This window comes from Calypte anna, chromosome 14, assembly GCF_003957555.1.
Source record: "Calypte anna isolate BGI_N300 chromosome 14, bCalAnn1_v1.p, whole genome shotgun sequence".
Lineage (NCBI taxonomy): Eukaryota > Metazoa > Chordata > Aves > Apodiformes > Trochilidae > Calypte > Calypte anna.
The window spans coordinates 2113640-2139758 of NC_044260.1; the positions used below are offsets into that span (position 1 = coordinate 2113640).

At 51.2% G+C, this 26119-nt stretch overlaps 4 protein-coding genes, 1 long non-coding RNA gene and 1 other non-coding gene across 6 annotated transcripts; 4 read left to right on the plus strand and 2 right to left on the minus strand.

Moving 5' to 3' along the window:
- Window positions 1–94: 94 nt before the first annotated feature.
- Window positions 95–2285, plus strand: NDUFB10 (NADH:ubiquinone oxidoreductase subunit B10). The gene is made up of 4 exons (XM_008490267.2): window positions 95–461; window positions 714–852; window positions 1785–1924; window positions 2072–2285. The coding sequence occupies exons 1-4, from the start codon at window positions 308–310 to the stop codon at window positions 2173–2175; spliced, it is 537 nt and encodes a 178-aa protein (XP_008488489.1). The 5' UTR covers window positions 95–307; the 3' UTR covers window positions 2176–2285.
- A 394-nt stretch (window positions 2286–2679) lies between these two features.
- On the minus strand, window positions 2680–5723 carry RPS2 (ribosomal protein S2). The gene is made up of 7 exons (XM_008490277.2): window positions 5565–5723; window positions 5341–5430; window positions 4824–4931; window positions 4062–4235; window positions 3800–3959; window positions 3066–3157; window positions 2680–2800 (listed from the first exon to the last, which is right to left on the minus strand). Exons 1-7 carry the CDS (start codon window positions 5718–5720, stop codon window positions 2720–2722), a joined length of 861 nt encoding a protein of 286 aa, XP_008488499.2. The 5' UTR covers window positions 5721–5723; the 3' UTR covers window positions 2680–2719.
- A 294-nt stretch (window positions 5724–6017) lies between these two features.
- On the plus strand, window positions 6018–6613 carry LOC115599159. Its single transcript, XR_003988176.1, has 2 exons — window positions 6018–6097; window positions 6462–6613. It is a non-coding gene; the product is annotated as an uncharacterized LOC115599159 (long non-coding RNA).
- LOC115599195 lies at window positions 6265–6389 on the plus strand. The gene has a single exon (XR_003988202.1). It is a non-coding gene; the product is annotated as a small nucleolar RNA ACA64 (small nucleolar RNA).
- A 175-nt stretch (window positions 6614–6788) lies between the features above and the next one.
- TBL3 (transducin beta like 3) lies at window positions 6789–18398 on the plus strand. Its single transcript, XM_030459941.1, has 22 exons — window positions 6789–6915; window positions 7033–7084; window positions 7160–7252; window positions 7467–7514; window positions 7719–7860; window positions 9233–9317; window positions 10471–10638; window positions 10785–10860; window positions 11301–11397; window positions 12391–12587; window positions 12917–13058; window positions 13351–13409; window positions 13940–14043; window positions 14620–14767; window positions 14913–15143; window positions 15253–15323; window positions 15725–15881; window positions 16236–16294; window positions 16791–16894; window positions 17092–17163; window positions 17374–17532; window positions 17675–18398. Exons 1-22 carry the CDS (start codon window positions 6875–6877, stop codon window positions 17785–17787), a joined length of 2418 nt encoding a protein of 805 aa, XP_030315801.1. The 5' UTR covers window positions 6789–6874; the 3' UTR covers window positions 17788–18398.
- A 726-nt stretch (window positions 18399–19124) lies between these two features.
- Window positions 19125–22713, minus strand: NOXO1 (NADPH oxidase organizer 1). Its single transcript, XM_008490550.2, has 8 exons — window positions 22630–22713; window positions 22044–22124; window positions 21856–21931; window positions 21187–21367; window positions 20786–20982; window positions 20489–20605; window positions 20121–20238; window positions 19125–19914 (listed from the first exon to the last, which is right to left on the minus strand). Exons 1-8 carry the CDS (start codon window positions 22693–22695, stop codon window positions 19242–19244), a joined length of 1509 nt encoding a protein of 502 aa, XP_008488772.2. The 5' UTR covers window positions 22696–22713; the 3' UTR covers window positions 19125–19241.
- Between the last annotated feature and the right edge of the window lie 3406 nt (window positions 22714–26119).

Consider the following 26119-nt stretch of genomic DNA (forward strand, 5'->3'; position numbering starts at 1 on the left):
GTGTCTCAGCTTACACCAAACCCAACCTTGGGGAGACAGACAGCAATCCGGGCAGAGTTCTAACCCCAAACACCCGAGCTCTGAGCAGAACAGATTAAAATCGGCTCCCTCACGCACACAGGGAAGGTTCCGCGGTGAAGGAGCCCGCGGCAGCCCTGAGGGCGGGCGCTGCCTCCCTGAGGCGCGGCCGGACTACAACTCCCAGCATGCACCGGGACAACTGCGCCTGCGCGGAGCCCTCCGCCCCCTCGGCGGGGCTGTGTGTGAGTGGGGCGCCGCCATCTTGTCCGTGACGCCCGCCGCCAGCATGCCGCTACCGGAGGATCCGGACTGGAAGGCTTATAAAGTACCGCCGACCCGCACCCCCGTGTCCGAGAGGATCACATCGGTACCTAACCCGGTCAACATCTTCCAGACCGTTTTTAACTATGTCGTCGACGCGCCCGTCACTTTCATCCGAGGTACCGGCGGGCCCGGTCCCTCCGCCATCCCCGGGCGGCTGAGCCCACTCGGGAGCGGGGGCTGGGAATGGAGGGGGGAGGGAAGTGGGACGGGGACAGAAAGGGGCACGGCCAGCGGGGAAGGGCTCGGGGACACGGGTGAAGGCAGCAGGGACAGACAGAGGGCACCGGAGGACACAGGAGGGACGGGGGCACCCGGGCTGTTCCCGGGGCTGTCCCCGGTACCGTCTGACCGCGGGGCTGTCGCTGCAGAGTGGATCGAGCGCCAGCAAGCCAAGAACAAGTTCTACTATTACCACCAGAAGTTTCGCCGTGTGCCCGACCTGAGCGAGTGTCTGGAAGGAGATTACCTCTGCTACTTCGAGGCCGAGGCGCAGTGGAGGAGGGACAGGTAGGGCCGTGCCACAGCTCAGCTCATCCCCTGCTCACTTTGGTGTGAAATCCCCCCGTTTGCATGGAATTTAGGGGGTTGAGGCAGCTCCTCCTGCCCACCCCATTACAGAACCCCCATTCCGTGGTGCTGCTGGGCAGGGTGACCTCAGGACATGTCCTGTAGGAACCCGGAGCTGACCTTCCCCAGGGTACACCCCCCTTTTGCTCAGCCTTGCTGTGCTCTCCTGGCTGTGGTTGGTTCCACTGTCACAAATGACCAAGACTCAATAGTCTGTTAATGGCTTAATTAATTAATAAAATTGAAATTGCAATGAGCAAAACAGCACTGGGGGCATGGGGAGTCTCTGCTCCACTCACAGGCACGAATCTAGACCTCTAGGATTACCTTTTATTGATTACAATACTATGAATATTCAAGACAATGTGGGTTTACATATTTATAGGGATCACATTATGTCATTATAATATTCATGATAGGTGGAGTCTTCTTTTGAGGAGATATCCAGGAGTCATCATGGGGTCTTTGGATGAAGTAAGAAGTCTTCCTCAAGCTTCAACTTTTTTACCTTTCTTGATTTTGCTGACTTCATTATATTGTTACAGGGCAGTATCAGACCCTAGGCATAATTTTCCCCTTACCTGTTGGCTGTGACATCTTTATGTTCCCCTTTTGCAGATCCTCGCATTCTTTTGGTGCCTCGTTGGCCTTGGCAGTGCCTTGTTTTAAGAACAAGACTTACATTCCTAATTATCTTCTAGACAGAAGTCTCGTTAGGGCCTCGTTTTGTTCACACTGAAAATTCCATGTCTCAACTGCTTTGGCTAGCCCCATATTCACTTCTTTCTCAGTTTAATTCTGAATTTCACTGGTTAGGAACACAAATTCATTAACATCTACTACAACCATTTATTACATCACCTCTCCCACAGGATGGTTGATCAGGAAATCGTGGAGATCATCCGGGAGAGGGTTGGTGCCTGCAAGCAGAGGGAGGGACCCAACCAGCTACAGAACTGTGCCAAGGAGGTGGAGCTGCTGGCACAGGTCACCAAGGCCTACCAGGACAGATGTGAGTGGGGAAGAGGCTGCACATCTGCATTCTGGGACAGAATGGGGGGAAAAAAGGGGTTGAACCAACCCCCAGGGTTCCCCAGGGGCTGGGGAGTAGTTCTGCTCAGCTGCTGAGGAGCACACGTTTGGGTGTTTTTCTTTTTAGATGGTGATCTCGGTGTCCATGGGAATGCCAGGTCGTGCCTGATGAAGCAGAAGCACAGGATGATGGAGGAGATGAAGAAAAAAGCAGCTGCCTCCCAGAGCTGAAGGGCTGACACCTCCTCCCTCTGCACTGCTGGTGTCGAGTCCTGCATGTTGAACTCTGCTGCTCTTGACTTGAACAATAAATGCAGCCCAGAAATGTTGTACAACCACAACTTGGACTCCTTTCTTTGAGAGCTGCAAACACTTCAGAGAATTCTTCCCTTTCAGCTCTGCCTTCATCTCCAGTGAGCATCACCGAGCCATGGTCAGCCCCTCACACCAGGTACCTGGCTGCCTCCCCTGGGGTTTCCTTCTCCCACAAACTCCCTGCACTGCTTTGCCTACCCCTGACACAGAATTGTCTCAGTCAGGGCAAAGATGATACCCTGTAGGACAACTCCTCACTTCCCAGACCTCCTATTTATGACAAATACACAATTAACAAGGCTCAGGGTAACGTAACACTATTCCCTTCAGCACCCAAGCAGGTTCTGGCCCAAAGACCTGACTCTGGTTCAGTCCCTCCCTCTGCTCCACCCATTCACCATCCCACACACCAAGCATGGATTCTTGTTCACTCATCACTTTATTCTCATACAAAACCCACTTAAGTTGTTGCCACAGCAGCTGCCTGGGTTCTCTGCACTGAGACTCTGGTGTGGGTCTTGGCCAGATGATCAGTGAACTCCTGAAATTAAAAAAATAAATTCAATTATATTTTCTTATAACCCTGCATCACAGGTTTCACAGCACTGCTCCCCCTTCCAAACAGGTATGTGAGGGTTCAGATACAACCAATTTTTACTTAGTGTTTCAAAGCTTTCCTATTTACTTTGTCCATGAAATTACCTCCAAACTGCAGCTCTGCCCTCCCATTCTGACCCACAAAGGTGCACCCCAGGGGTACCCCAGAGGGCAGGGAGGGTGAGACCTGAGCTGCAGAGATGTCTGACCTGGTAGGGAGATTTGGTGAAGACAGTCTCCTTCCAGAGGTCAGGGGTCAGGTAGCTGTAGGTCTTGGAGATGGCATCAAAGGTGGCTTTAGCTGGGGACACAAGACAAAGGTTGCAGAGCGTGGCCACGGAAAGCTGGAGGTGGCAGCCACCCGGGCAGCTCCAAACTGTGGAGTTGAGGAGGCAGCAGGGAGAGCAGGGCAGGGTCTCTCTGGTGCACCCCCACACAACTCAGGTTCCTCTCTCTCTCCAGTTACGACGGTGACACCACTGCAGGAGGTGCCACCGCGCAGATTGGGAGAGCCCAGGGCACATCAAAGAGAATTTCTTGTCATTAACACTACAGAACTCCAGGATCACCTACAGCAGGACCAACCTGCTCTGTGAAACCCCTCACAGGCCTTCCCTACTCTGTAAAACCCCCAGAGGCCTTCCCTGGTCTGTCAAACCCCTCAGAAGCCTTCCCTGGTCTGTCAAACCCCTCAGAAGCCTTCCCTGGTCTGTCAAACCCCTCAGAGACCTTCCCTGGTCTGTCAAACCCCTCAGAGACCTTCCCTGGTCTGTCAAACCCCTCAGAGACCTTCCCTGGTCTGTAAAGCCCCTCAGAGACCTTCCCTTCTGCTGGGCTGCTAACAGCCTTTGATTTGAGCCATCTGGAAGCACTCAATGTGTACCTGGTGTTCCTGACACTGAACACCCCCAGCTGAGCCCAGAGAGGGAACCCCAAAACTCACCAAAGTTGCCCAGGGTGGCCGTGCAGCCCCTGGCTGAGGTGTAGCAGTCATCAATCCCAGCCATCATCAGCAGCTTCTTGGGGACAGGGGCAGAGACGATCCCAGTCCCGCGGGGGGCAGGGATCAGACGCACCAGGACAGAACCGCAGCGCCCCGTGACCTGGGAACCACAACAGAACCAGGACCCAAACAGGGAGGAGTTGGGGAATCACAGGTCTCAAACTCAGGCAGCAAACCCAGCACCCTGACCCAGCCCTCTCACCTTGCAGGGCACAGTGTGGGGTTTCCCAATCTTGTTCCCCCAGTAGCCCCTCCGGACCGGGACGATGGATAACTTGGCCAAGATGATGGCCCCACGGATGGCAGTGGCAACTTCCTTGGAGCACTTCACACCCAGCCCCACGTGGCCATTGTAGTCCCCGATGGCAACAAAAGCCTGGCATGGGAAGAGGAGCTGTGAGGGGGAGCTGAGCAGCACAGGTACACTCCAAGCAAAGCACAATCCCCTGGGGTAACCCCAGGTGTGTGGCCCTGGGTCAGCAGCCACGGCTCAGGAAATCCATTTCCCCCCTGGAGTTGATCCCTGAGTCCAAACCAACTCCAATTTGAGGTCCAAATCCCTCAGGAAATCCATTCCCACCTGGAGTTGATCCTTCACTCCAAACCAGCTACAATTTGAGGTCCAAATCCCTGCTGCAGCCTCACACAGGTCCAAAGTCCTGATCATTTCTAAGCAGGTTTCCCCCTTTGTGCCTAAGTATTCTCTTTCCACCCCAGCCCAAGTGTCCAACATTCCTGCACAAGCACAACTCTGCACTAGAGACTTTTAACACCTTTTAACACATTCTCCAGGGTTTAAAATTAAAACCTTTAAGCTATGCCAGCTGATAAACCAACCAAAATATTTACTATTGACTACAGAAAAAAAAAGCATTTCACCTCATTGATGTACACAATACCAAAAACGCAGCAGACCACACACACACACACAAAAGGTTTTGATGTGAGAGAAACAAAATGGTACCTTAAACCTGGTCCGCTGACCAGCACGGGTCTGCTTCTGGACAGGCATGATCTTCAGAACCTCATCTTTCAGAGAAGACCCCAGGAAGAAATCGATGATCTCAGATTCCTGCAAGAGGCAGGCATTTCATCAGCCACACGAGGCCATGCTTTGGGAACAACCAGCTAGCAAGGCTCCTGCAATTCAGGTTCAGCACTCTCATACACGTGTACTCCAAACAACAAGAATATGGCAGAACGTGCAGGAATAATCTCCTTTTATCTTGCCCAGCAATCCAACCTAAATCCAACTTTTACTTTTTCTTTTACTCGCAGAGCTGTTACAGAAGCACAAAAGAAGGGAGATGCCATCTCCAACCAGGACAACACAACACCCACCAGGCTCCACACTCCAGCAGAGCTACATCAGTTCCCAGCTTCTGCTGATTTACACCTTTAACTCCTAAATTTAGGTGGATCTACTAACTACAACCCAGGTTCATGCTCTGCACCACGTTAAAACACTCCCAGCCGCTTACCTTGATCGGAAGGGAAAAGAGATAGATCTCCTCTAGAGACTTGATCTTCATATCCTTGACTAAGCGACCCAGTTTGGTGACAGGAATCCACTAATAAACAAGAACAGGTGAATAAGGGCCAGCAGCACAGCACCCCCGGGGAACCTGCTGGCTTCCCAGGAGGGCAGCAGACCCGGGTCCCCCTCCTCTCCTCTCCTCTCCCCCCCAGCCCAGGCTCCACTCACTTCCTTATCTTCGGCCTTGCCACCACGGGCTCCGCGGCCTCTCCCCCGGCCCCTACCACGGCCACGCCCGCGGCCCCGCAGCCCGGTCCCGAAGCCGCCGCGGAAGCCTCCTCGGGCCGCTCCTGCCCCTCCCGCAGCACCGGCGTCGTCCGCCATTTGCTAGAGAAAAAAACCCAAATAAAGAGGCGCGTTAGACAGGACAGAGCTCCCGTCATCCCATCGGGGCCGATAAGGGTGACAGCGAGCCCGATGGGGCCGGATGGAGCAGAGGCCGCTCCGCCATCCTCCCGCACTTACGTGACTCAGAGTAGAAGGCCGTGAAACAGCACCGCTCGGTATTTATACACAGCGAGGTCTCGCGAGAGCACCGCCCCAGCAGCGGCAGCCCGGAGCGCTGAATGAGAAACACGTTGCGGTGCTGAGCCGTGCCTTGCGCTCGCTTATACAGGGTGCGGGGCGGTCGTGCGCACGCGTGTGCGACCCTATATAAGGGGCGCGTAGCTGTGCGGTGCTCTGTCTGAGGAGAGCCCGGGGTAGGTGTGGGGTGGATCCTCTTATTGGGGGGGAGTGGTTGCTGCTATGTGCTCCCTTTGGGCTTTCATAGAAGGTTTTTAGAGTGTTGTTATGGCGTTGTTTGAGGCGGTGTTGGGAGGGGTGCGGCGCGGTCTGTGCGGACGCCTCATGGGTGTTCGCTGCGGGCTCAGTCTGAAAATCACTGGGGGTCTCTTGTGGCCCCTGGTGAGATAACTGCGCCGACAGCATAGGGAACATAAAGCTTATTGCCCGCGGCGCTCCGTGGACAGTAAAACCCATGTTCCTATAGCCCTTGTGCGGGGCAGGCCCCGCGGCGCTGAGGGGAGGGCTGCTCCTCACCGCTGCTTTTCCCTCTCCCGGTAGGTGCTGAGCCCCGGTCCCGGTTGGGCTGTGCGGAGGTGAGCGCGGCAGAGCTGAGGGGGCCCTGCGAGGGACGGGCGTGGAATATTTACATCTGGAACGCTTTGAAACGACGCGGTTGTGTATCTTACGTGCAATAAAGGTTTAATTACTTGGTGGCTCCTTCGGCGTAGCTGTTATCTATTAAATAATTGCTTTGTGCGGAGCTCGGAGAGGCCGCTCCGCTGGAGCCCCCGTGTCCCGCCCTCTGCCCGCACCTGAGATGGCGGCCGCGGCTTTTCCCGCCCTCCCCGTTACGTCACTGGTGCGCGCCGGAAGAGGCACCTCTTTCCTTAGCAACCGGGAGCGCCGGAAGTTGCGCCCTTTTCCCTTAGCAACCGGGAGCGCCGGAAGCGGGCGACACGCGGAGGGGAAAGATGGAGGCGGGCACCGGCACCCCCGTGCGCTTCAAGAGCAAGTGAGGAGCAGCGGGGATGGGCTGGGAGCCCGGGGAGGGGCTGCCCCGCGGTTACGCGGCCGGGAGCCGCCCTACTGCCGCTGCTTTGGGTTAACCCCATGTCCCTGTCCCTTCCAGCTACGCCGTGTCGAGGAGGATCGAGCCGTTCTATAAAGGAGGGCGAGTGCAGGTAGTGCTGCAGCCCGGTGAGGGTCTGGGGGCTCCTCGGGTCTCGTGTCTGTAACCTGTGTGTGCCGCTCCCCAGGTCAGCAGCGATGGGAAGTTCATGTTCTGTCCCTGCGGCCCCAAGCTCAACATCATCGATGTGGAGACGGGAGCTCTGCGGAGCCTGCAGCAGGTGAGGAGACCCAGCCTGGGGCTGAGACCTCCGAGAGCCTTCTGCTGGGCTGTTTTGTGCTGAATTCAGGGTGAGAAGGGGAGGGGAGGGTGAGCACTGCAGTTAAAACCTCTCCTCAGCACTGGGGAGCTGAGCAGCAGAGAGGGGGGAGCTCCCTGCTCCATGGGGCTTCATTTTCTTTGTGCTTTTTTAATTTTTTTTAATTTTTTTCCAGGGTGAAGAGGAGGATATCACTTCCTTTGTCCTCAGCCCTGACGATGAGGTGTGTGTCAGCTTTGGGGGTTTCTGTGCTGCTCCCTCAGCTCCTCCTGGGAGCTTCCAGAGAGCTCTGGGGAGGCTCCTGAGGTGCTTCCAGCTGCTCCCCTCCAGCAGTCAGCACTGCGAGGCTCTCACAGCCAACCGTGTTCCTCTGGGAGCTGTAATTAGCAACTAATTAATCAATCCTGTTTCTCTTCCTCCTGCCCAGCTCCTGGTGACAGGCAGCAGAGCTCTGCTGCTGAAGCAGTGGGACTGGAGAGGGGACAAGTGTGTCCGTAGCTGGAAAGCCATCCACGTGGCCCCGGTGGCCACCATGGCCTTTGACTCAACCTCCACCTTGTTAGCCACAGGTACAGCCCCTGTCACTGTCACACAGGGGGGGGACACACGTGGGGGCTCTGCTGCTGCTGAATAACCCAGCTCAGGGGGGCAGGGGCTGAGGGAGGGATTGCTGAGCTCAGGCACACTCAGGAGAGGTTTCCTGGGAGGTTCTGGCAGAGAAGAGGGGATCCTGGCAATGGTCTGGGTAAAACATGAGTGGTGAATAGCAAATGAATATAGAAATATGGTAATTAGCAAATGGATAGATAAATAGGGTGGATCTCAAATGTATAAATCTGGTGGATATCAAGTCAATATAGAAATCTGGTGAAAGTCAAATGAATATAGAAATAGGGTGAATATGTTTATGTTTAAATCTATGTTTAAATCTATGTTTAAATCTATGTTTAAATCTATGTTTAAATCTATGTTTAAATCTATGTTTAAATCTATGTTTAAATCTATGTTTAAATCTATGTTTAAATCTATGTTTAAATCTATGTTTAAATCTATGTTTAAATCTATGTTTAAATCTATGTTTAAATCTATGTTTAAATCTATGTTTATTTAATATATATTTAATTTCTATTTATATATTGATATAATATATATTTATTAAATCTATATTTATTTAAATATATATTTAAATATAGAATTAAATATATTTAATATATTTTATTTTATAGATTTAAAATATAGATTTATAAATAGCTCAGGGGGGCAGGGGCTGAGGGAGGGAGCTGCTGAGCTCAGGCACACTCAGGAGAGGTTTTCCTGGGAGGGAAGAGAGAGAAGAGGGGATCCTTGCAATGGTCTGGGTAAAACATGGCTGGTGAATAGCAAATGAATATAGAAATATGGTGAATATCAAGTGAATATATAAATGAATATATAAATATGGTGGATATCTAATGAATATATAAATAGGGTGGATGTCAACTGAATATACAAATCTGGTGAATATCAAATGGATATAAAAATAGGGTGGATATCAAATGAATATACAAATCTGGTGGATATCTAATGAATATTCAAATAGGGTGAATATCAAGTGAATATATAAATGTGGATACCAAATGAAGATATACATCAAATGAATATATAAATATGAGATGCCAAAGGTAGTGTGACACCATTGTCCTGGTGCCCTCCTGGAGCTGGGGGAGAGCAGGGCAGGGGGAGCTGTAGCTCTGTTGTGCTTCAGCTCTGAGTGCCAGCACTTGGGTTCTGCAGCTCTGAAAGCTTCAAGTGCTCCAAGAGCTTCTCGGGGGGTGTGGGGTGGGGGGTGTTGCCTTCATTTTTCTTTCTGCTGCCTGTGCAGCCTCTGAGATGTCAGAGTTGCTGCCACCCTGGAGCTCCTGTGGCTCCTCTTGCTCATTTTTCTCTGCCCTTCTTTCCAAGGTGGCTGTGACAGCACCATCAAGGTCTGGGATATGGTCAAGCACTACTGCACACACAACCTGAAAGGATCCTCAGGAGTTGTACAGTGAGCATGAGCCCTCTCTGCCTGTCTCTGCCTGTCTCTGCCTGTCTCTGCCTGTCTCTGCCTGTCTCTGCCTGTCTCTGCCTGTCTCTGCCTGTCTCTGCCTGTCTCTGCCTGTCTCTGCCTCTCTCTGCCTCTCTCTGCCTCTCTCTGCCTGTCTCTGCCTGTCTCTGCCTGTCTCTGCCTGTCTCTGCCTGTCTCTGCCTGTCTCTGCCTGTCTCTGCCTGTCTCTGCCTGTCTCTGCCTGTCTCTGCCTGTCTCTGCCTGTCTCTGCCTGTCTCTGCCTGTCTCTGCCTGTCTCTGCCTGTCTCTGCCTCTCTCTGCCTCTCTCTGCCTCTCTCTGCCTCTCTCTGCCTCTCTCTGCCTCTCTCTGCCTCTCTCTGCCTCTCTCTGCCTCTCTCTGCCTCTCTCTGCCTCTCTCTGCCTCTCTCTGCCTCTCTCTGCCTCTCTCTGCCTCTCTCTGCCTCTCTCTGCCTCTCTCTGCCTCTCTCTGCCTCTCTCTGCCTCTCCTCTGCCTCTCTCTGCTCTCTCTGCCTCTCTCTCCCTCTCATAAATAATAATATATATTAAAATAAGTAATGTAAATATATATAAATAATATAAAATAATATATTTTTGTGTTTAACAATAACATAAAATAATATAAATAATATATAATAATATGAATAATATTATAAAAATATTACTTTAGAATATATTACAAAAATATATATATTTTAATAATATAAAATATTTTTGTGTTGAATAATAACATATAAAAGAATATAAATAATAATATATAATATGAATAATATATAATATAAATTATATAAATATATATTTAATATAAAATAATATATTTTTGTGATGAATAATAACATATAAAAGAATATAAGTAATAATATATAATATGATTAATATATAATGTAAATTATATAAATATATATTTAATATAAAATAATATATTTTTGTGTTGAGTAATAACATATGAAAGAATATAAATAACAATATATCATAAATAATACAAACATATATATAGTTAAATAATATAAAACAATATATATTTGTGTTAAGTTTGTATTCACTGCAATAACATTTTGACTGAACTGATGGGGCTGAGGGCAGAGAGTTTGCTCCTGCCCTGTCCAAGTGCTGCTTCTCTTCTCCTCCTGCCCAGCCTGGTGGAGTTCCACCCCGATTCCTCCCACCCCCAGCTCTTCTCCTCCTCCATGGATTACAAAATCAGGATCTGGGACCTCAGCTCCAGCTCCTGCCTGGCTGCCCTGGGCGGCCATTTCAGTGCTGTCACCTCCCTGGCCTTTGCTGACAGGAACACCCTGCTGAGGTAAAACCCCCAGAGCCCTTCCCTCCCCACAGAGCCTGGGCTGTTCCTGGGCTTCTGGAAGCTGTGCCCCTTCCCACCAATCCAAACGGGCACTCCGAGCCCAAATTGCCTGGATTTAGCACCAAAAGTGCTCTTTTACCTCACAGTTCTGGCCGGGATAAAGTCTGCATGGTGTGGGACCTGAGAAGCAGGGAAAGCAAACGAACCATCCCTGTCTATGAGGTGAGAAGTGCTTTTTGTTCATCCCTTTGGGATCCTCTGGTAGTTCCCAGGTCACAGCTCCATGGTTCCTCTCCCTCTTTACGTCCCTGTCAGTTGTGAGATGAGGATTCCTTCCTTTAGACTTCCCAGAGCCTCAAACCTCTGTGCATAAAGCTGTTTGTGTTCTGTACCTCTCTGCTTGGGGGGGTCCTGCTGGGAGTGGGAGGAAAGGTCAGTACAGCCCCTGTGCTGGCAGGGGAAAAAGGAAAGGAAAGGAGAAAGGAAAAAAGGAAAGGAAAAGAAAAGCTTTGTTCTCTCCCTGTCTTTGTCCTCAATCAGCACCCAGCTGGGGGCAGGGCAGGGGGGCTGTGGGTGCCTGTTGGCCCCAGGGGCTGCTCTGGGTGCTAAACTGGGGCTGGGATCCCTCCCCCTCAGTTGGTGTTTGCCCAACTCTCTTGCAGAGTGTGGAAGCTGCTGTCTTGTTACCCCCAAAGGGAGATTTCTCTCAGCTGGGAGTGAAGAAGAAAGGGTTGCACATCATCACAGCTGGCAGCAAAGGTGAGCATGGGGCTGCCAGAGTGAGAAGGCAAGGAAGGGCAGGACTGGGACACTGTTCCTCTCCTGTGCTCCTCCAGAGGCAGGACTGAGCAGGGTGGATCAGGCACCCTGAGGAGCTTCCTGTGTTTCCATACTGCACCAAAGCTGGGTTTGGCTTGAAAAGGAGAATCATGGAATGGGCTGGGTTGGAAGGGACCTCAGATCATCAAGTCCAACCCTTGATCCACTCCCCCCGTGGTTCCCAGCCCATGGCACTCAGTGCCACATCCAGGCTCTTTGGAAAGATCTCCAGACACGGAGAATCCACTACTTCCCTGGGCAGCCCATTCCAATGCCTGATCACCCTCTCCAGAAAGAAATTCTTTCTCATCTCCAGCCTAAACCTCCCTTGGCACAACTTGAGACCCTGCCCTCTTGTCTTGCTGAGAGTTGCCTGGGAAAAGAGCCCAACCCCCCCCTGGCTCCAACCTCCTTTCAGGGAGTTGGAGAGAGTGATGAGGTCTCCCCTGAGCCTCCTCTTCTCCAGCCTCAACACCCCCAGCTCCCTCAGCCCTTCCTCACAGGAATTCTGCTGGATCCCTTCACAGCCTCCTTGCTCTTCTCTGGACCTGCTCCAGCACCTCAATCTCCTTCCTGAGCTGAGGGGCCCAGAACTGGACACAGGACTCAAGCTGTGGCCTCACCAGAGCTGAGCACAGGGGCAGAATCCCTTCCCTGGACCTGCTGGCCACGCTGTTCCTGAGCCAGCCCAGGATGCCATTGGCCTTCTTGGCCACCTGGGCACACTGCTGGCTCCTGTTCAGCTTCCTGGCAATCCAGACTCCCAGGTCCCTCTCTGTCTGGCTGTTCTCCAACCACTCTGTGCCCAGCCTGTAGTGCTGAAACTTGGTTGAATCTCTCTGCCTGAAAGCTGTTGTAGGTCTTGGGACAATCCCAGTCTCAGAGGTGGCTCTGACAGATCATTTCTCTCATGGTTTTTATGTTTTTTTTCAGGCATCCTGAAAGTTTGGGAAGCAGCCACAGCTGCTTGTGTGTACAGCCAGCCCGTGCCCTTTGAGCTGAAGGAGGAGGTGAGTGAGCACAGCCTCACCCAGTGCCTCCTCCTGCCTGCCAGGAACCAGCTCATCACTGTGTCAGTGGAACACAACTTTGTGTTCTATGATGCTCAAACTCTGCAGCTCAGGAAGCAGGTAACAACCCTCAGCCTGCCCTTTTCTTCTTCCCACACCTGAGGATCAGCTCTCTTCCTGGGAGCAGCTTTGCCCAGGAGTCCCCTCCTCTCCTGCTTCTTTACCAGTCCCTTGGTACCATCCAGAGGGGCAGTGGCAGTAGTGGGGACACTTGCAGGAACACTGCCCAGCCACAAAAGTAGGGAAAGGGAAGCAGGAATTCCTCCCATGCTCCAGCTGATGACTTGGAGATCCAGTGTTCCCCAAAAGTGGCAGTCACTGAGTGTGCTGCCCCCCTCTGCTTCCCCAGACTTCTCCCTCCTCAGCTGTTTCTCTTCTGCCACCCTCAGCTTGCAGGTTACAACGATGAAGTTCTGGATGTGAAGTTCCTGGGCCCAGGTGATTCTCACATCGTTGTGGCCACCAACAGCCCCCAGCTGAAAGTGTTTGAACTCTCCACATCCCACTGCCAGATCCTCTATGGCCACACAGGTGGGTGAAGGCAGCTCTGATGGAGCTGTGAGAGATGTGTAATTATTTCTTCAGCCAGCTTCTCTCTCAGCTCTCAGGTGGGGTCCTGGAGTTCTCTCTGGAACAGCACCACAGCAGGGTTTGGGTTTGCAAACAGGAGTTTTCTAGGCCTGTCAGTCCAGTCCCTCTCACTGGCAGTGGGAGCAGTTTAAATTGGATCAGGAAGCAGTGGGCTCATTAATTGTGCATCTCTCTTGTCTGATTTCACTGTTACTTTCCATCCAGCTGTTTTGGGTTTTTTTCTTCTGTTCAGACACAGTTCTTGCTTTGGATGTCTTCAGAAAAGGCCTGATGTTTGTCAGCTGTGCTAAGGTGTGTTAATTTTCCTCATTTAATGAAACTCCTAATTTATTTTTATGGGTAGATGAGTTCTGTTCCATCTTGGGGCTCCAGAAAGGGGCTTTGTTCAGACAGAATTCCTGTCTACTACATCCCCAAACACAAAGTTCTCCTCACTGCTCCTTTGTTAATCTTTTCCCAGGGGAAATGTGACTGGTTAGATTTTAATAGCCTGAAAGGAGATGTCTCATTCTTCAAGCATCTCAGTCTTGCAAAAGAGTTCAGAGATGTCATTGGTGTCAGAAGGATGGGCAGCTGTGTGCCAAAAAGATGTCAGAAGAAAAAGTGCTGAAATACACCCAAAAAAATAACCCTCCAGGCTGGAGCCCCAGCTCAGGGCACACCCTGCCTGCCTGGCACTGCCCTCACCCACTCCAGCCAGCACAGAAAAAGGTTCAGGCTTGAAAATAAGGGGATAATCAGGCTCCTGGGGGAGGGTGAACACCCAGGGAGGTGCTCAGTGGTCAGCAAAGCACAGCAGTGTCTGTCCTCTCCTGTTCCAGGACAAAAGCCTCCGGATCTGGGGGATGAACAGAGATGGGAGAGTGCTCTGCCTTGCCCAGGGCCTGGGGCACACCCACGGGGTAGGAGCAGTCTCCTGCTCAAGGTAAGAAAACTCAGCACAAGAGCTTCCATTTGCTGAGCCTCAGGGGGGAGGTGTTTTGGGGGATGCCTCCCTCAGAACCAGCCTGGCTCTTTTTCTTGATGCCCAGCTTGTCCTCTGGAGTTTGAGGGAAGGATGGCTCTTTTTGGATGCATGTCCAGAAATTGTGAAGTTTTTAAGGCAAACCAGAGTGGAACTGCCAGAGCAGCAGCTGGATAAATTGCTAGATAAAGGTTGAGTGCTCTGGAGAGGAGGGTTGGGGAGCAAGGGGGATGTGTCTGAAGAGCTGTCTGTCAGCTCTTCCTCTGGCTGCCCAGCTTTTGCCTGGTCAGGAGCAGCAGTCTGTGTTTATCTGTGACTGAGGAGAGCTGGCAGTGCTCTTGGCTAATGTCCCAGTCACTGGGAGCCATCTCAGGGACCTGAGTAAAATGAAAGACAGCTTGAAGGAACATGAAAGCACTCTGCTTCACATCAGAGGGTGACAATGTGTGTAAACTCTGGTAGGTGAGAAGACTTTTTTTTTTTTTTTCCTGGCATCTCTCTTGCTCCCTTACACTGTGTGTTCTTTGTTCACTGCAGAATGAAAGAAAGCTTTGTAGTAACCAGCAGCCAGGACTGTACAATCAAGATCTGGAATATCCCAGAATCTCTCACTTCCAAGGCAAAAGCCTTGATCTCCAGCCCAGAAACCCTTCAAGCAAAAGTGACTGAGAAGGGTCACAACAAGGTAAAAGCTCCACTTGATGTCAGAAAATGCTTTTAGCACTTAACTCTTCCTCTCTGATGTTCCACCCTGCATTTATTACCCCTGCCAACACCAAGAGCAAATCCTGAAGCTGCTTTTGTGCTCCCTGTGCTTGTGACCTCTCCAGGACATCAACAGTGTGGCAGTTTCTCCTAATGACAAGCTCATTGCCACGGGCTCCCAGGACAGGTTGGCCAAGCTCTGGTCCTCTTCTGATTGCTCTCTGCTGGGTGTCTTCAGTGGGCACAAACGTGGGATCTGGTGTGTGCAGTTCTCCCCAGTGGATCAGGTTTTGGGAACTTCCTCAGCAGATGGGACCCTGAAGCTTTGGGCTCTTCGGGATTTCAGCTGTCTGAAGGTAATGAGGGCTTGGGCTGCTTTTTGGGACTCACCCCTGGGGTAAGGGTGTATTATTTCTTATGAAAAAGGACTCTCTCATGCTTTGGAGCTTCCTTTCTGTTTTCCAGACCTTTGAGGGTCATGATGCCTCAGTACTGAAGATCATTTTTGTGAGCAGAGGAACACAGCTGCTCAGCAGGTGGGTGCCTGCCCTGGGGGGGCTTAGGGGAAGCTGCCAAAACTAGATGGAGAACTCTGAGGTGACACCAGCAGCAAGAGGGAAGAGCTGTGCAGTAGATTAATTTGGGAAAGGCTGATAGGAAAACACCACATTTATGGCCAGCTTTCTGCTGGGGATAACTTTCCTTCCTTTTCTGCAGTTAACACTGCAGGTTCTGGTTGGCTGCTGTGACATTCTGGGTTGGTGACACACGTGACAGGCAGAGCTACAGGTGTGACTAAACCAGGATCTTTTTGGTTAATTTTGCTCCTGTTTGATCTGCACTGGAATGGGACAGATGTATCTGATAGCTGAGGTGGGGCAGAGAAAAAAAAAATGGATCCATGCACTGATGGGTGTGTTACTTTCTCTTCCAAAAGTGGTTCTGATGGTCTCTTAAAACTCTGGACAATTAAAACAAATGAGTGTGTGAAAACATTAGATGGTCATGAGGATAAAATCTGGGGTCTTCACTCTAACAAGCAAGATGACATGGTTGTGACAGCATCCAGTGACTCCTGCATCACCCTGTGGAAGGTACAGTGTGGGCTTTCTCTGAGTTAGGAATGAGCTTTCTTCATTCCTCTTCCACCATCACATGCTCTGATTTTCTGCCCTTGGAAATCAGGTCATTAAGGTGAATCTCAGGGTTTGGGGTGGGTTTGTTTTTTTTTTGGCCATCCTGTGTTTCCCCAGTGGATGATGGAAGAGCAGCTGGGCCTTGGCAGCTTGCCCAGTGCTGGTGTTTAAAGGGGTTCTGGAGGGAAGGGTGGGAGTCCCTGGATTGAATGTTTAAGTTAAATGGACCCTGGGGATCTTGCTGCAGAAACTTGTCTCCTTGTTACTTGATGTATTGAAGATCTGACAAAGTTGTGTTCTCTTTTCCTCTAGGATGTCACTGAAATTGAAGAGAAAGAGGCACAAGCTAAAGAGGAGGAGCAGATTCTGAAGTAGGTTGATTCTGGGCAAGAAGGAGCAAACTCTGTCCAGTTAAACTGCCCACACCCAGAGCCATCCAGCTCCACCACATCCAAATATTACATCACTGAGCTATTCAGAGCCTGCCAGGAAACAGCAGTCTCTTCTGCTTTGTAGTTTATCTTTAGTTCCTGCAAAGCCTTGCTGGATTGCTGTCAGCTTGACAATTGATCAGCTTGGTGTTGATGCACTGCTCAGACAAGCAAAGCCAAACCACAGAAATTTACTTTTACTTTCTCCAGCTGTGAATAGTTCAGGGAGCCCATGAAGGTGCCAGGGTCATTATCTGCACTGCCAGGGTCATTATCTCCATGCCCTGGGCACTCAAGCATTCACTGGCAGCCAGCATTAACCTCTTGCTGTGCAACCTCCACGTGCCCTTATTGCCAAACCTGCTGGGTTCTGGAGAGCATTTTGTTCACCAGCCAAATCCTTGCCTCCCTCTCTTGCCCCTTCTTTGTTTTCCAGAGAGCAGGAGCTTTCCAACCTGCTTCATGAGAAAAGGTACCTCAGGGCCTTGGGGCTGGCAATCTCCCTGGACCGTCCCCACACGGTGCTGATGGTGGTGAAAGGTGAGTCCACCTTGGGTTCTGAAGGTGTTTTTCTGCCTGTTTTGCTTTCTTAAAACATCTCTTCCATGTTGGCAGAGACTACAAAGTCTAATTATCCAGAAGCCCCAGGTTTCCCCTGGCAAACAGGGGAGCAATCACCCCCATGGGCAGTGGTGCCCCAGCTCTCAGCCCAGGGCTGACTCCTTCTCCTTTCCCAGCCATCCTCAAGGAAACTGATGGGAGAAAGCACCTGGAAGAGAACATTGCTCGGCTCCGGAAGGATCAGAAAGGTTTGTTTGCAACATGGTTTAAGTGTAAAAAACCTTTCAGATGAGGGGCTGCTTTTCTTAACAAAGGAAAAGGAGTCTCCTGGGCTCAGTGTTTTGCCTGAGCAGTGTCAGTTCTGGTGCTGCTCCTGGTGCCAGCCCCTGCTCTGGGGGTTGATCAGTCCTGATGTGTGGGAGCTCTTTGCTACCTTGGTGTCTCCTGCCTGTCCCTAGAGGCAGTGCTGACATTCCTGGTGACCTGGAACACCAACTCCAGGAACTGCCACGAGGCCCAGGCTGTCATTGAGACCCTCCTGAAGCACGAAGCCCCAGAGACCCTCCTGCAGTACTCAGGCATTAAATCTGCTGTGGAGTCCCTGCTGCCTTACACTGGTGGGTCCTGAGCTCCCCTCCTGTCTTCAGAATATTCCCTGTTTGCCTTGCTCTAAGGAGAAAGATTCTTGCCCCCTACCCTCACCTGACTTTTTGAGCTTTCTCTCTTCCAATACCAACCTTTGCCTTTCTCTCCTGGCAGAGAGGCATTTCCAGAGGCTGAGCAGGTTGCTTCAGGCTTCCATGTTCCTGGATTTCATGTGGCAGAACATGAGGCTGGCTGACATGGCCCCACAGGAGGACAAGGTGTTGTGAGGCCTCTCTGCTTGGAGGGGAGAGTCCAAACTGCTTCCCTACCAAGTCTGGCAATTAGGACTGTTCCTCTGTTTTATAATAAATTTTTAAAGCTCAAATTTCTAAAAAAACTCCAGGGTTTCCATCTCCCTGGGGCTGCAGGAGAGGATGGGACCATTCCTTTTGCATTTTCACCTCCCTGTGATTTGTTCAGACACTTAAACAACACCAAGTTTGGAGAAAAGGTAAAAACCTGGCTCTGAGCAAGCAGTTGGTCTTTATAAAGTCTTTTAATTCCCAGTAAAGTTGGGAGACACCACTGGGAATGTTGTACCACATCCCAAAGCCCCCAGGCACTGGGGATATTCAGTATTTTCTTTGCTTGTTTCTGTCACCTGTTGCTCACCCCCAGTTTTAGCACCTGGGAGCAAGATAAGGGTAATTTATTTCCCCAGCAGGCAAATCTTTATAGAAAACCAAGCAGTCTTCATAGATACTTGTGTGGTTTATTTCAGAGACAAAAATGTATAAAATACAGAATAACATAAACACCTTAGAAGTTGGTTAAATTGCTTGTTTAAAAAAAACAATTCACAGATACATGGAGAAAAAAAATCAAAGAGAGCCACCTGCAGAAAAGTCTCACATTTTCCTGTGTCTAACTCAAATCTAACAAATGAGCTTAGGCTGAGAATTATTAGAGGTTTCATTAACTATAAGCCCCCCTTGAAAGGGGAATATTTTGTTCATGAAGCTCCTCTTGCCCAGCTGGAAAACAACCAACACCCCAGCCAGGTTTGTTCCTCTGGCTCCTGGAGGGAATGGTCAGAGCTAAGAGGTTCAGCTGCTCTCGCAGCCCTTCAGCAGGCCCAGCCAACTCAGGGATTTGGGGGCCAGTTCACTAGCCCAGCTCATCTAATCTTTAAAAAGAAAACACGAACCTCCCAACCTCAAAGAAACACCAAAAGTCAAAGAGTTTAAAAAAAAAAACAACAAAAAACAGGGTTTGGATAAATGATCATAAATTCCCATCCCAGCCCCATGCATGTAACTGTAGCTCTGGGTTTCTTGGGTGACTTAAGAGTCACCTGCTCTGTCTGGGTGTCATCCGTGTCCTCTGGGGTGGCTGCAGCTCTGCCAGCCCCAGTGTGGGCAAAACTCAAGAACTTTTGAAATTTTCCCTTGCTGCACCCCAGGGAGAACAAACTGAACCTGAGTGCCCCTGAGCTTAGACCACCAGAAATGAAACCACTCAATCCTCTCCCAGTAACTCCAGCAAAGCCTCTCCTGGTGTTTTTTGGGGAGTTCCAGCAGGGATTGGTGTTCCCCAGGGAGGTGTCTGTGTGTGTGTGTGTGTGTGTGTGTTTTCATCAGGATCTGGGATCATCTGGGAAAGCCCTGACCCTGCCCATGGCTCCTGGGGGGACTGGGTGGGTGAGGGTGCCCAGGGCTGGGTCTGTGCCTCCCAGGGGACATTAATGCACACTGGGGAGAGGGAGCAGAGCTGGGGAGGGGGCTGGCCTGGAGGAGGAGGAGGAGGAAGATTGCTGCACAGCTCTCTTGGTGACAGTGGTGCACCTCTGGAGGATCTCGTGGGCCGAGGGCCGCGTGGGCACCTTGGGGACACCGGTGGCAGAGTCTGGGTCAGTGAGGGAGGGACTGAAATCAGCTGCAGAGGACTCCACGAAGCCTGAATCTTTCCTGTCCTTGTGGGTGAGGCGTGGGGACTTGCTGCTCTGCGTGGCCGAGGTGTCCCCAGGGGCAAGAGAGCTCCTGGGCTGCTCCACGTCAGGCAGGGATCTGGAGAAGTCAGGCTGCCAGCTGAGCTGGGGGTCCTGCTCCCTGCTGCTCCCTGAGCTGAGGGACAAACTGTCTGACTCCAGCTCTGGGCTGGAGCTGGCCCTGGGCAGAGACCTTGGACTGCTTCTCAGAGAGCTGCCATCCTCTTCAGTCTGGTCCAGGGAAGAGCCAGGCTGCAGCCTGTGCTGTCCTCCCTGCTCACCCCGGGGATGGGGAACCCCCAGGGAGGAGCAGAGGTTGGGGGTGGAGGTGTTGATCCCACAAGTTATGATGGTCTGGAGCTTGTGGTGAGGGTTCTTGTAGGGCTGGAGGCAGATGGAGGGCATGTAGCCAGTGTGGCCATTGTACCTGAGGGAGGAGGAGGAGAAACCACCCTGAGAGGAGCCCTTCTGCCAGCTCAGAGCAAGGGGAGGGAGCAGAGCAGCTGGGAAGCAGGTGAGGCCTCAGCCCTTGGAGCTGAGGAAGGGGAAAATCCACCCAGAGAGGAGCCAGCAAGAAGGAGCTGCAGCAGCTAAGCAGCTGCCTGAGAGACAGCTTCAGAAAAACCTCCTTACCTGATGAGCCACCAGCCATCATCAGACCTCCTGACCACCTCCACCACCACCCCGTTGTTCAGGGAGAGCTCATCTGCCTTCTGGGACTCGTAGGGCCGTGCCACGAAGTACAGAGTGCCTGCAGGAGAGGAGGAGGAGGAGGGTTTGGGCTGGGGAAGGAGGAGAAGGCTGCTGCTGCAGTAAGGGAGAGCTGCAGGAGGACACATCACAGCCCCACAGCTGGGGACAGAGCTGACAGAAGAGTTGGAGCTCCAGAGATCCAGGCAGAGCCTCTGAGCAGTGGTGCAAGTGGTGGGTTTTTTGCAGAACTCATTTTCTGAATGAAAATTCCCCCCCTATGGTGCCCCAGGGATGAGCAGCAGACTTACCCCCCTCTTCCTTGGAGCTCAGGGCACTCTGGATGTCCTTGTGGGCATCAAGCTCTTCCAGGTATGAGGCTGGGAACCAGGCAAGCTGCTTGTCTGCATTTTCCACTAGCCACCACCCTGCAGCAAACAGCCAAAAAATAAAAGGTTTTTAGGAGCCTGCAAGCAGAAGTTTCACCATATTCCCTGGACTGGAGCAGGCTCTTCCCTCCCCTGCAAACCCAGGTGAGCAAAACCACAGGTACAAACCCCCCAAAACTGCTCCCCATGCATCCCCACCACCCATCCTGTGGCACACACCTGTCATATCCTTGATCAACACTTCCACAATTTCCTTCTTGGCGACTTTGAAAGCTTTGTTCTTGGTGTCTTTGGTTTCGAAGGTTTCAATGCACCTGTAGCTCTGGGACACCTGGGGGTGGGTGATGGAGGGGAGCTGCTGCTGCCCACATTGGTTTTTCTTTTCCCCTCCAATTTCTGATGGCATGATGACCACGCTGAAAAGGTGAAAGCAGTTTACTGAAAACTCACGTGGAATTGGTATTGATTTTGGTAAAAATCAGCTATGCAGGAGGCTCAGAAAAGCTCAGGAATCAGACACAGCCATTCCCTGCTCTGCTGCCCCCCTGTCTGACTTGGTTCTCCTTGTAATGTTCCTGGGTCATGAAGACACAAGCAAACCAACCCCCAGGATTCCATACCTGTTCTCAGGAAAAGAGGGATCCAGGTCTTGTGTCCGTGCCTTGAAAAACTGAACCACATCTTCACTCTGGGAGATTTTAGCATCCTTGTTCAGCAGCTCCTGGCAGTAAGTTTCCAGCAGTTTCAGGATCTCCAAGCACTTGTCCAGCTTCCCACTCATCCTCTGCTTTGCTTTGGCTTCTGTAAAACACCAGGAGCAAAGCTGGTGTAAGGCAAAGCTGGATCTGGGGCCCTGAGAGCATCATTTGCCTGGACACGGATGGGGGTACCCTCACCCCCCACCTGCCCTCTGCTGAGACCCCAGCAGCTTGTGCCTCCCTGTCCCTTTACACAAGTAAAGGCCATTTTTGGCCCAAGACCCAATGCCCAAGACCATTTTTGAGCCTCCAAAAGTTATCTTTGTTCCCACACAAACATCCAAGGAACTCCAGGCCAGCGTTCAAGTGATATTAATTCACAAAATGCAATAATCTCCTAAAATCATCTTTCTGGGTTATTTTAAGCCAGTGCCAGACTGAAGCACGTGGGTGTCACCCAGCAGCACCATGTCCTGAGCTGTTGCTCTGCCCCAGAGGAAAGTCAGGGGCTGAGCCTGGTGCCAGGCAGGAGTCCCCAGCATTTTCCTCCCATTTTTCCCCCAGGAGTCCCCCAGATTTCCTCCCCATTACCTTTAAGCCTGGGGATTGTCCTGTCAGATCTCCTGAGTGAGCCACTCTCGAGGGGGAATTTTCTCTTCAGGTCTTTCTAGAAGTGAGGAGGAGGAGGAGGGAACAGAGATGTTTTCCAGCCCTGAGACACAGTTGAGATTTTTCCCCCCTCCCCTGGGCAAGAATCCCCATGGGCAATGTTCACTTACATGGAATCTCTTAAAGTCTTCAAACGTCCTGTAGATGAGAATGTTGTTCTGATCTGACCAAGACACAACCATCATGTAGTTCTGGGGAAAGAAAAAGGAAAAGTGCATTATTATTATTATTATTATTATTATTATTATTATTATTATTTAATTACAGTATTTTCACTATGGGGTGCTCTCAAGCCATCAGCATTTGCCAGGCCCCATGGTTCAGTTCTGGCTTTGGGCTACAAAGCTGTCACATTAAAAACTTCAAGTGAATTTTCCAGAATTTTAGGGCTCCCAGTGGATAATTGTTGTTCAAACCAGCAGAAATTTGTGATGCTGTGAGCAGAAGGACAGCAGGATCCAAACTAACAATTTTCTTATCATCTTAAGACTCTTCTAAAACAAGTCCCAGCCCCCTGTCCTGTAATCCCAATATTGCAGGGAATGAGCTGGTATCCTCTTGTGAGAGGGACTCCAAAAGGTTTTGATTCTGGTTTTTTGATTTGTAAGTTAAGAGAGAGAAAAAAAATTAATTTTTTAAAAAATTATTTTAAAATTAAGGGTTTTTTTTAATTAAAAATTAAAAAGCTGGAAGTACCTTCTGCTTTCTGCATTGCATCAAGCCCACAGCCTTCACCTCCATGGGGTACCTGCTGCAGCTCATCTTCCTCCCTCCAGCTCTGGGGAGCCCAGCAGAGATGTGACTCTGGGCAGGGATTTTTCTCACTTTAAATACTCCAGAGCAGGAGGGGAGGGCTCAGGAGTCCCAGAGCTTCCTCCTCCACCCATTAACCAGGGCAGAAATTCTGCAGTGCTGCAAAACTCCCTCCTGCTCCTTCCCTGCCCCCCTCCAGAGGCTGCGGGTGCAGAGTTCAGGCTGGAACCTCCCCTGCTGGATCCCAGGGAAGGGGCAATGGGCACAAGTTGCTCCCAGGAGGGTTCTCTGTGAATCCAAGAGGTAAATTTTTCACTCTAAGGACAGTCAGGCACTGGGATTCTTCCCAGGGGAAGTGATGGGTTCCAAGTGATGGGTTCCCCCACTTTTATGGGAAGTTTGAAGTCTCAGCTCAGCATCTCAGGTAAAGAGGAACAGGAGAAGGTTTGGGCCAGGTGATCCCTGAGGTTCTTTCCCTCCTGACTTTCTGTGATTCTGTGGCATCCCTGGGGCAGCAACACTCGGAGCAGATTTCCAGGGATGTGTCCCTGCAGCTCCCACCCCTTCCAGAACCTGGCTGAGAAGAGGGCAGGGGGCAAAGCCCAAACCAAGCCCAGCCTGACCTCTGGGTCCCATCTCCTGAGATCCTTCACTTCCAAGGGATTCCTGGGAGCTGCATCCCCTGTCTGCCTGCTCTCAGAAATCCCTGGCAGGTGCCAAGAGAAAAGGATGAACTGAAAAAAGTCCTAAAGGTGTAAATAGGGGATGGAGACTCAGCTCCCTGTGCTCTGCCCCACACCAAACCAGTGTCCCCAATGTCCCCCCAGTGTGAATTCCAGCCCTGTCCTCTGCCTGAACCCCAGCCTCAGCCTCAGGTTATGACCTGAATGATAGGAACTGTGTGATCAAACCTCAGTCTTCTGGGTCCTGCCCCCTCTTTGAAGAAGCCCAAATGAAAGCCTGGCCATTGTTGCAGCCCGAGTTGGAGGGCTCAGCCTTCCCCTGCATTCCTGGCTGCTCAAAAGCTCTCAGGAGGAGCTGTGGGGGGATTTTCCTCTGATAAACCTGAATAGGAAACCTGCCAAGTGCCCCTGCATGGCCAGAAAAGGTGCTGAGCAGGGCCTGGGCTTGCCTGAGCACCTGAGGCTGCTCCTGCACAGCAGCTCTGGGGATAAAGGAAGTGGTTTTGGTACAGTTGGGATATAGGATCAGGGAATAATTTAGGTTGGAAGGGACATCACCAGGTCACCCAGTCCAACCCCTGCAGTATCAGGGACATCCTCACCCAGGTCAGGGTGCTCAGAGCCTCCTCACACCTCACCTTGAGCATCCCCAGGGATGTTCCCTGTTGGGAAAAGAGCTCTGTGTGTGGGGAGCATCCTGGAGCAGTGGGGTTGGTGGGGAAATCCCTTGGATGGCATCCCCAGGGCACTTCCTGCCTCACAAAGCCAGGCAGGAGCTGCCCTGAGGACAAATGGGTTTGTTTGGAACAGGCCTTTAGGGTCATCAAGCCCAAGCATCACCCCAGCACCCTCAGCACCCCCATCAGATGTCCCTCAGCACCACATCCCCCTGGATCTCAGCTCCCTCCAGGAATTCTGTTCATCCAACCTGGCTCAGCCCAGAGGGGTTTGTTGAGAGCACATTTATTCTTTAGAATAAACTTCTCTAGAAGCTTCCAGCCCTTGAGGGGACAAAACCCTTCCCTGAGTCCCCTGGTTTCTCCTGGGCAGCTGAGCCAGGGCTGGGCCTGCCCCGTGCCGAGGCTCTCGGAGCAGCAGAGGTGGTTGGGTTCCTGCCTCAGAGCAAACACAAACCAAAGCCAAGGACAATGAAGAACTCAATGTCCTTTCCGAACGTTCTCAGAGGATTCAAGCAAGAAGGGGAAGGTGGAAAATGTGACCAAATGTGACGAGGGGAAGGTGAAACCACAGGGAGGATGGGAAGTTGGCTGAGGAGCCGGGCAGGCTGCTTCCAGGGGGGCTTGGCTGGCGCCAGGGATCTCCAGTGAGCAAACTGTGAGTAAAACTACTCAGAACTTGCTAATGAACTCTGAGGAAAGCAAGGTGCAGACCCAAAGGTCACCATCATGCCCACAGATGGGCATGAACCACTCCGAGACAGCAGCACTTGTGGTGTCATCCTGGGGAGCTCTGAGGATCAGCTGTCACCACAGCCTCCCTGTCACCTTTGGTGACAAGAAACTCAAGAGATTGATCCAATGAGTCACCTTGGATCACTCTGAGGTGACATCAGCCAGGAAACCCAAGGAAGGGCCATGCCAGGTGGCCTCCAGATCATTCCTCAACAACATTTCTGCCTCTCCTTCCCCAAACCCTGATGGGTCAGGACTGTGCTGGGGGAAGGACAGGTTGGGAGAGGCCATTAATTCCACTGCTTGGCTGGATATATTTGAGAACACTTTGAAAAAACCACCAAGTGCTGTTTTCCTGACACCCTTGAGTTCACATCTCCTTCTTCTTCCACGTCATCCTGCCATAAACTGGAACCTCCTTAGGTCTAATTATTAACAGAGGGGTGGGAGGGGTCTGCCCAGAAGAAATAAAACTCAGAAAGTATCACTGGGTGCTGCTATTTCATCAGCAGTATTTATTTACATCATATTTGAGGACAGCAGTTACGTGGGGTTTTGGTGTGGGGTTTTTTTTTTTGTCCTTTAGTCCTTTTACAAGGCACAAATGAGATCATAGATGAACAAATAACACAGAGGAAGGGACTGCCCAGCTTGGACAAGACCAAGGAAGTTCCTCCATGAGAAGTTCCCTTGGTTTTGCAGCCAGGGAGGCCACACAGGACCTGGCAGAGCTACCCGAGGATCATCACCCCAAAGAGCTGCTCTGGGGACACAAAATGTGTCCCAGAAAGGAAGGGACAGTCACAGGAGGCTGCCCCCTCTGCTGTGTGCATGACAAGAGCAGGGAGTAAAATCCCCAGGAGAAATAATCCCCCAGGGAATGGTTTTATTTTCGTATCAATATGGATCAGGAGTAACTCAGTTCCAGTGGGACAAGTGGCTGGATCAGTCCCTCACTGCACCCCATGGGATCCAGCAGTAGGATTTGAGCACTCAGGTGTAGCCAGGATGCTTTTCACCTCTCCTCCACCTGAGAAGCAACAGCCTGGTCAGAAATACACCAGGAATACACCCAAAAATAGAACAGGAGACATCTGATGGGCAGCCCTTAAGTCAGGTCTGGTCTGGACACTTCTGGGACTCCAAATCAGGCATTTCTACACCCAGCACAGGAGGACTCACTGGCCAAGGAAAAGCAAAGTCCTCAAACCATCCCTGAGATGCCACAGCTGGAAGAAGGAGACATGGAAAGGAGCCACCCTCACCTGGAATGATGCTGGGAGGAGAGCTGCATCTTTTCTCACCACCACCTTCAGGATCAAAACCTGCCCTTTACTG

Bases quoted from the DNA above. Each gene is read 5' to 3' on its own strand.
- NDUFB10 (XM_008490267.2), top strand. From the start codon at position 308: ATGCCGCTACCGGAGGATCCGGACTGGAAGGCTTATAAAGTACCGCCG. The intron at 462-713 runs GTACCGGCGGGC...CTGTCGCTGCAG, and splicing joins GCCCGTCACTTTCATCCGAG to AGTGGATCGAGCGCCAGCAA. The intron at 853-1,784 runs GTAGGGCCGTGC...CCTCTCCCACAG, and splicing joins GCGCAGTGGAGGAGGGACAG to GATGGTTGATCAGGAAATCG.
- RPS2 (XM_008490277.2), bottom strand. From the start codon at position 5,720: ATGGCGGACGACGCCGGTGCTGCGGGAGGGGCAGGAGCGGCCCGAGGA. The intron at 4,236-4,823 runs GTACCATTTTGT...TTCCCATGCCAG, and splicing joins GTCAGCGGACCAGGTTTAAG to GCTTTTGTTGCCATCGGGGA. The intron at 3,960-4,061 runs GTGAGAGGGCTG...TGTGGTTCCCAG, and splicing joins CCCACACTGTGCCCTGCAAG to GTCACGGGGCGCTGCGGTTC.
- TBL3 (XM_030459941.1), top strand. From the start codon at position 6,875: ATGGAGGCGGGCACCGGCACCCCCGTGCGCTTCAAGAGCAA. The intron at 7,085-7,159 runs GTAGTGCTGCAG...GCCGCTCCCCAG, and splicing joins ATAAAGGAGGGCGAGTGCAG to GTCAGCAGCGATGGGAAGTT. The intron at 17,533-17,674 runs GTGGGTCCTGAG...CTCTCCTGGCAG, and splicing joins GTCCCTGCTGCCTTACACTG to AGAGGCATTTCCAGAGGCTG.
- NOXO1 (XM_008490550.2), bottom strand. From the start codon at position 22,695: ATGAGCTGCAGCAGGTACCCCATGGAGGTGAAGGCTGTGGGCTTGATG. The intron at 21,368-21,855 runs GTAATGGGGAGG...GGTGTTTTACAG, and splicing joins GACAATCCCCAGGCTTAAAG to AAGCCAAAGCAAAGCAGAGG. The intron at 20,606-20,785 runs GTGTGTGCCACA...TGTTTGCTGCAG, and splicing joins GTTGATCAAGGATATGACAG to GGTGGTGGCTAGTGGAAAAT.